General features: G+C 34.1%; 1 protein-coding gene across 1 annotated transcript; it reads left to right on the forward strand.

Moving 5' to 3' along the window:
* The first annotated feature begins 575 nt into the window (after positions 1 to 575).
* LOC122503269 lies at positions 576 to 2402 on the forward strand. Its single transcript, XM_043613744.1, has one exon. It carries the CDS (start codon positions 576 to 578, stop codon positions 2400 to 2402), a length of 1827 nt encoding a protein of 608 aa, XP_043469679.1.
* Positions 2403 to 7051: the final 4649 nt, after the last annotated feature.

Genomic DNA, 7051 nt, shown 5'->3' on the forward strand with positions numbered 1-7051 from the left:
TTAATTCCTGCAGATTCACCTCAAGAAGAATCCAATACTGTCGTGATTCAAAATCATAAAACACTCAGTATTGGATTTTATGTAAAATGCGGCTTTGATGACTCTTTGTCTATATACAAAGCATCTCCTCGAGATGAGGAAGATCCTGCTAAATGGTTTTCAAAAGAGCTTAAAGACTTGGCTGACAATTTAGACATTAGATTTCAGAATCCTGGACCTATGGAAGTATTAAGTTTACAACAGCTGACTGATTTTAGATATGCAAGTACATGTCATATTTGTAAAAAGAAATTTGCTCATAGTGATATTAAAGTACGAGACCATTGTCATCTAACCGGGAAGTATCGGGGCCCTGCACATCAAGATTGTAATATTAATTATCATGAATCGTCGACCATACCTGTTGTATTTCATAACCTTAGTGGTTACGATGCTCATTTTATCATCAAAGCTATTGCTACCGAGTTTGACGGTAAATTGATCTTCTTCCCATTAATAAAGAAAAGTACATCAGTTTTACAAAGAATATAAAGGGTAGTTCAATCAAATTTCGTTTTATCGACTCTTTTAAGTTTATGGCATCATCATTGGACAAGTTAGCTTCTTATCTCGATGAATATAAAATTGTAAATTTCGTATTTTCAAATTACAGCGACGACAAAATTAAATTGTTAACGAGAAAAGGAGTTTTTCCTTATGAATACATTGACTCTAGGGAAAAGCTCGACGAAACAGAATTACCACCTAAAGAAAAATTTTACAGCACTTTGAACGATTCAAATGTTTCAGATGAAGATTACGCACATGCGCAGAAAGTGTGGAGTGAGTTTAATTGTCAGAATCTAGGTGATTATGTGTTCTTGTACATGAAAACGGATATTTTGTTACTCGCGGACATTTTTGAAAATTTCAGGGATCAGTGTTTATTAGCATACGGTTTAGATGCAGCACACTATTATACTACACCGGGTTTGACTTGGGACGCAATGTTAAAGTATACGGAAGTAAGACTTGAACTCTTGACAGACATTGACATGGTAATGTTTATTGAACGCGGGATAAGAGGTGGGATTAGTCAGTGCACTAATCGTTACGCTAAAGCTAACAATCATTACATGGAAAAATATGATGAGAATGAGGAAACATCTTATATCGTATACTTTGACGCAAACAACTTGTACGGTTGGGCAATGATTCAACCGCTTCCGTATGGTGGCTTCGGGTGGGTTGAAAATATTGACAATGATTTTGATTTTAACATTTCAGATGATGGACCAATTGGGTACATCTTGGAAGTTGACCTGGACTATCCAGATCATCTTCATGATAAACATAGCAATTTTCCATTTTGCCCTGAACGCTCGAAGCCACCAGGGTCAAAAGAGGAGAAGCTCCTAACTACCCTCCTACCGAAACGAAAGCACGTTCTCCATTATCGCGCTTTAAAACAAGCTATTGACAACGGTTTAGTTTTAGTTAAAATCCATCGCGTCTTAAAATTCAAGCAATCTACTTGGCTAAAGAGTTATATTGACTTTAATACCTTGAAGAGAACAAATGCTAGTAACGAATTCGAGAAAAACTTATTCAAACTAATGAATAACGCGGTATTTGGAAAAACAATGGAGAACGTGCGAAAACATGTAGATGTTAAACTCGTGACAAAGTGGGAGGGTAGATATGGAGCTGAAGCACTTATCTCCAAACCTAATTTTCACAGGAGAGCCATTTTTAATGAGAATTTAGTTGCTGTTGAACTTAGGAAAATGGAAGTTTTGATGAACAAACCTTTGTATGTTGGCTTGACTGTTTTGGATGTGTCAAAAACGCTTATTTATGATTTTCACTACGATTACATGTTGAACAAGTATGATGAAAAAAATTTAAAATTATTGTACACCGACACCGATAGCCTGATTTATGAAATAATGTGCTCCGACATTTACACTGATATGAAACAAGATATTCATAAATTCGACACTTCTGATTACGCAGCAAATAATATTTACGGTATTCCGCAAGCCAACAAAAAAATATTAGGTTTGATAAAGGATGAATGCTGTGGAAAAATTGTGACTGAATTTGTTGGCTTGCGGAGCAAAATGTACAGCGTTCGCGTAGAAGAGAAAGATTTAATAAAAAAGGCTAAAGGTGTTAAAGCTGGAGTTGTAAAAAAAGATATTAGTTTTGAAGATTATGTGTACTGTCTGCGAAATGTTAAAATTCAATCCAGGACGCAATATTGTATTCAGTCAAAACTGCATAATGTACAAACATTAAAGCAAACGAAAATTGCCCTCAGTCCTTATGACGATAAGAGGTATCTTTTAGACAACAGCACCGACACCCTTGCATGGGGACACTATAAAATTCTAGAAATCGACGATGATGAACCAATGTAAATAGAAAAAAAATTATTTGTTACAGAGAGGAGGAGGATATGGTTGTTTGAATAAAAGATGTTCACTTTATTTTATGTCTACTTTATTTTAAAAAAACCTTAATCTAGTTACATTAACTTGTTATAACTTTAAACTATATTTTAACTTTTTTTAACTTAACCTTAACTTATTTTAACTTATTTTAACTTTACTTTAACTTATTTTAACTTTACTTTAACTTATTTTAACGTTACTTTAACATTCGTTTAACATTACTTTAACTATACTTTAACGTTACTTTAACTATACTTTAACTATATTACATATCAGATTTTTTTATCCAACTATTGTGTGAGCTATCGAATCCAAGCCATTTCACGTATACATCATTACCACGAGTCTTGAGAACTTTCTCTACAAGGTAAACATCTGGATATTGGACTTTCAGCAACTCTTCTTCGTAGAAACCACCTTCGATGGGTTGATTTTGGTAATCTTTCAGCTTGTATGTAACTGGTTTTGTTGATTTAACTTTATCGACGGTGAATATATTTTCGTTGTCCAGTTGGGAGTATATCCTTTTTCAAAAACATTTTTAAACTTGCTAACTCGAACTCTATCTCCAACTTTGAATTTTGATCTTTTCAGCGGAATTCTACGTAGTTTACGGATACGTCTCAGCAGTTCTCTTGTACCTTCTACGGTGACATCTTTGGGTTTCATACCAATAGTACGATGCTTTTTATTATTGTACTTTGTCATGAGAGTTGGTAAAAGATTAATCCATTTATAATTGCCTTGCAAGCTGAATTCAGGCCACATCATATTTTTTAGAGTGCGGTTAAATCTTTCAACAATTGAGGCTTTCAAATTACTATAGGTAGAATAGAGATTAATGTTAAATTCTTGCATTAAACTCTTAAATTCAGAATTGTAAAATTCTTTGCCTCTATCAGTGTGCAAATTTTTTGGAATTCGACCTTGTTTGAGAATAGTTTTCATGGCCAAAGAAATATCCTTTCCATTCTTACTCTTTACAGCTACAGCCCAGGCATATTTGGAAAATATGTCTATAACTGTGAGCATGTATTTGAAACCTTTATTAGAATAAGAATAAGGTATCATTTCAACCAAATCTGCTTGCCAGGTTTCATCTATACCACGCATTTGAACTTTTCGACGAGGATAATTTCTTCTAGCTTGTTTATGCAGTTCAGATACAACTGTTAATTTTTTATCATCCATCACTGTTGAATAAATTTAGCCTCTTTGATAATGTAATTTTGCTGTGATTCAATTTCTTTAAGTTTTTCGTTTACTCTATCCTCGATAATTCGAATATAAAGATTTAAATCATCAATAGCTGATCGTAAAGAAGATGTAATTTGAAAAACTGTTTTTATCTCGTTTTTAATAATTTTCTGTGCAAGTCTTAAATTTACAGCGTCTCGTTGCTCTTCAGCGTCTTGAACGTTGCAAAGTCTTTTGTTATCAATGTCGTATTGTTCACTTGGAGTAATTTTAAAACCAATTCCAGAAGGTCCAGGAAGTCCACGTCTTGCAAGAGGCCGTGACAAGGGATGTCCAAACACATCAATGCTCATTTTAATACTAAGCTCTATTTGCTTGTACTTTCCTAATATATAATGCGAGCTTCACGTAGTTCTTCGATGATTGACATAATTTCATTATTATGGCTTGGATTACCAGCTTGCTGTGATGCTACTAGCAGACGTAAACGGTCAACTAGTTCATTTGGATTATCCCAATAGATGTAGTCTGGGTTAAATTGTTTCTTTGAAATCATAAATTGAGGTAATTTCTTTCCAAGCTTCTTCTTCTTCTTCTTCAAAACACCACTACCCTTTTTTGGCGTACCCTTAAAAAGTTTTGAAATGACAACAGTGTATTTAGAACTCCTGGTTACGTTGACAAGTCCACTGGAACTATAATTTTTTTGGTGTGCATTTGTAGCTACAAGAATTTCTTTATAATTTTCCAAATCATCTGAACTTATTAATGCAGGATTAGGTTCTTGTCGAAATAAAAGTTCAAGCAACCCAGCAGTTTTTAAATATTTTTTCTTTCCAGCAAGTTGAATATGTGAACCTTCTAAATCAACTGGTGTATCACCAATAATAAAAGAACCATTAGGAAGCTTACGTACTCCATAAACCATATCTAAAAAACTTTTCCTATTTTTATTCAATAATTGAATAAACTTATTTGTCAAATTTTCATAATTAAGTTCTTCTCCTTCTTCTTCAAAGTTGTTGCTCTTATCAAGTAGAGTGTCATTGTGTAGTGTTTTATCAAATTCCTCTTCCTCATCAACAGCAGTTGAGAAAGAAAAATCATTTTCCTCCTTTTTAACTTTTTCTTTTTTAATATTTTTGAAAGGTATGTCAGTTATCTTCACCAACTTTTCCAGAGGTGTTACTATTGGTTGAAAAGTTTCTTTCAATACTGTTTCTGCAGCCTCTTTACCCATTTTGAGTAAACGATGTTTCCGCCTAATAGCATCACTTGCTTTTGCTATTTGACGAAGCGTTTCTTGCTCTTTTCGATACATGTTTTCTTCGAGACAATATAAACTATACTAATTAAAAATTCAATGAACTTCTTGTATTTATAGTGAAATGAAGCAATCAAATCCTCTTCTATATCTTCCTTCATTAAAATTACGGTCCTTATCAATAACAACAAATCCATATTTGTCAGATTTCCAACATTCTGAACATAAATCGCGAAATTGAGTATAACTCATATCTGTATTAACATGATCTTCGTATGCATGTTTCAGATTCTTTTCATCTTGTCTAAATAGAACCAATAAATTAACATTATCTCGAACTAGATGTTTAGGAATACGAGCATACGTTTGACATAAATAGAAACTGTCAACATTACATGTCTGCCCATACAAAAGAAAGCTCTAACATTATCTTGCTTTTCACAAGCAATGTCATCAAAAACGAATATTGAATTTGCTTTAGCATCTTTTGGAGATACTACTTCTTCATGTTCACTAATGGAAAATACTCCACACCATCTACCTGACTGATTACATTTTCTAAAAATTTATATTTCGGTTGCTGTAGAGATTTAGAGTAGAGGTAATATTTTCAAAACTTAGACCATTTGGATGTATTATTAGGGGAAAGAAGAGCATTTGTTTTACCACAATTTGAGGGGCCCAGAAAACTGCTCGAATGCTATCTGAAAACAGACTACCGTGACGTTTAATCTTTTTTTCAATAGTTTTCAACATCTATACTAGAGATTGGCAGTGCGACAGGTGTTTCGTGAACTGCATCTGACAGTAACTGCTCAAAAATCTATAATACCTAGCTTTTATAGTCAATTTGTCAGTTTCACGTCAACCATTGTAGAGTGAAGTATGATTCTGCATCAGGAGGTGAAAAAAGGTCGCTATCAAGGAAAAGGTTTAATCAATCGTATCATTAATAGTTTACCGTTTGAGTTACATTTACCAGGATACCAATTCTGTGGGCCTGGTACAAAGTTGGCTAAGCGTTTGTCACGAGGTGACCAAGGAATTAATCCACTGGACGCTGCATGTAAACAACACGACATTGCTTATTCGCAAATCGTGAAAATATTCAGGCTAGAAACGAAGCAGATAAGTATTAGCTAAGAGAGCTTGGGAACGTGTACAGCTAAAGATTCTGGTGTAAGTGAAGAGCAGCTGCTTTAGCTATATCCGGCACCCAAGCTAAATCAAAGTTAGCATGGGATGAGAAGAAAAAAAAATCATCTATAAAGAAGAAGAGTACAACAATGTGTAAGAAGAAGCAATAGCGCTAAGAAAATTGTTGATGCTGCGAAAAAGTATGGCTCCTGTAATAATGCTGAAGAATCATTCGAGCAGCTATAGTTTGTGCACGAAAAGCAATAAAAATGTTGGTGGTAAATCCAAAATTTTATCACCTAGAATTTTCCTGTACCTACTACAGTAGGTGGAATTTTACCGCTAGTTCCAATTTTTTGCTCGTGACTTAGTGCTTTAGTGACACTTGCTAGCGCTGGAGCTTCAGGAATAGCAAGGGCTGTTAATAAGGCTAAAACAGCTAGCGAACAACTACAACTTGCAGAAGCTCAACGTCACAATAGATCCATGGAAACATATCGCTTGGAAAAGTATACACCTTAAACCTTATCGACAAGGACTTGGTCTCCACTTAAAACCCTACATTCAAGGAAAGGAATTAAAAAACGAGCATCAAAAAAAAGAAGCAAACAACAAGAATCAAAAAAAAACTTGTTTTGAGCTACCTCACCGTCCATTAACTGATTTTGAGTTTGTTAAGTATGCACAAGTCTGCCAAAAATACCTCATTTTCGTGGATTTTGTATGCGAAATGACTACCTGTAAGGTGGTCCTTACAAGTAGACCAGGAATAATTAATCTTGATAATAAAGAAGGTGCTGGAACACATTGGGTAGCATATAAAAATTCAAAAACGAAACAATGTATTTTGATAGTTTTGGCAACCTGCTGCTCCACCAAGATCTTGTCATTTACTTGGGTGATGGTATCTTAATAAAAATAGCTCATAAACTATCAAAATTTATGATACATTTGTATGTGCACACTTGTGTCTCAAATTTTTGGGGAATCACTAAATATTAAGAGTTGGTTTAACCTT

The sequence above is a fragment of the Leptopilina heterotoma genome, unplaced genomic scaffold (assembly GCF_015476425.1).
Source record: "Leptopilina heterotoma isolate Lh14 unplaced genomic scaffold, ASM1547642v1 Lhet_251, whole genome shotgun sequence".
NCBI lineage: Eukaryota > Metazoa > Arthropoda > Insecta > Hymenoptera > Figitidae > Leptopilina > Leptopilina heterotoma.

Coding starts and splice junctions, on each gene's coding strand:
- LOC122503269 (XM_043613744.1), top strand. CDS start 576: ATGGCATCATCATTGGACAAGTTAGCTTCTTATCTCGATGAATATAAA.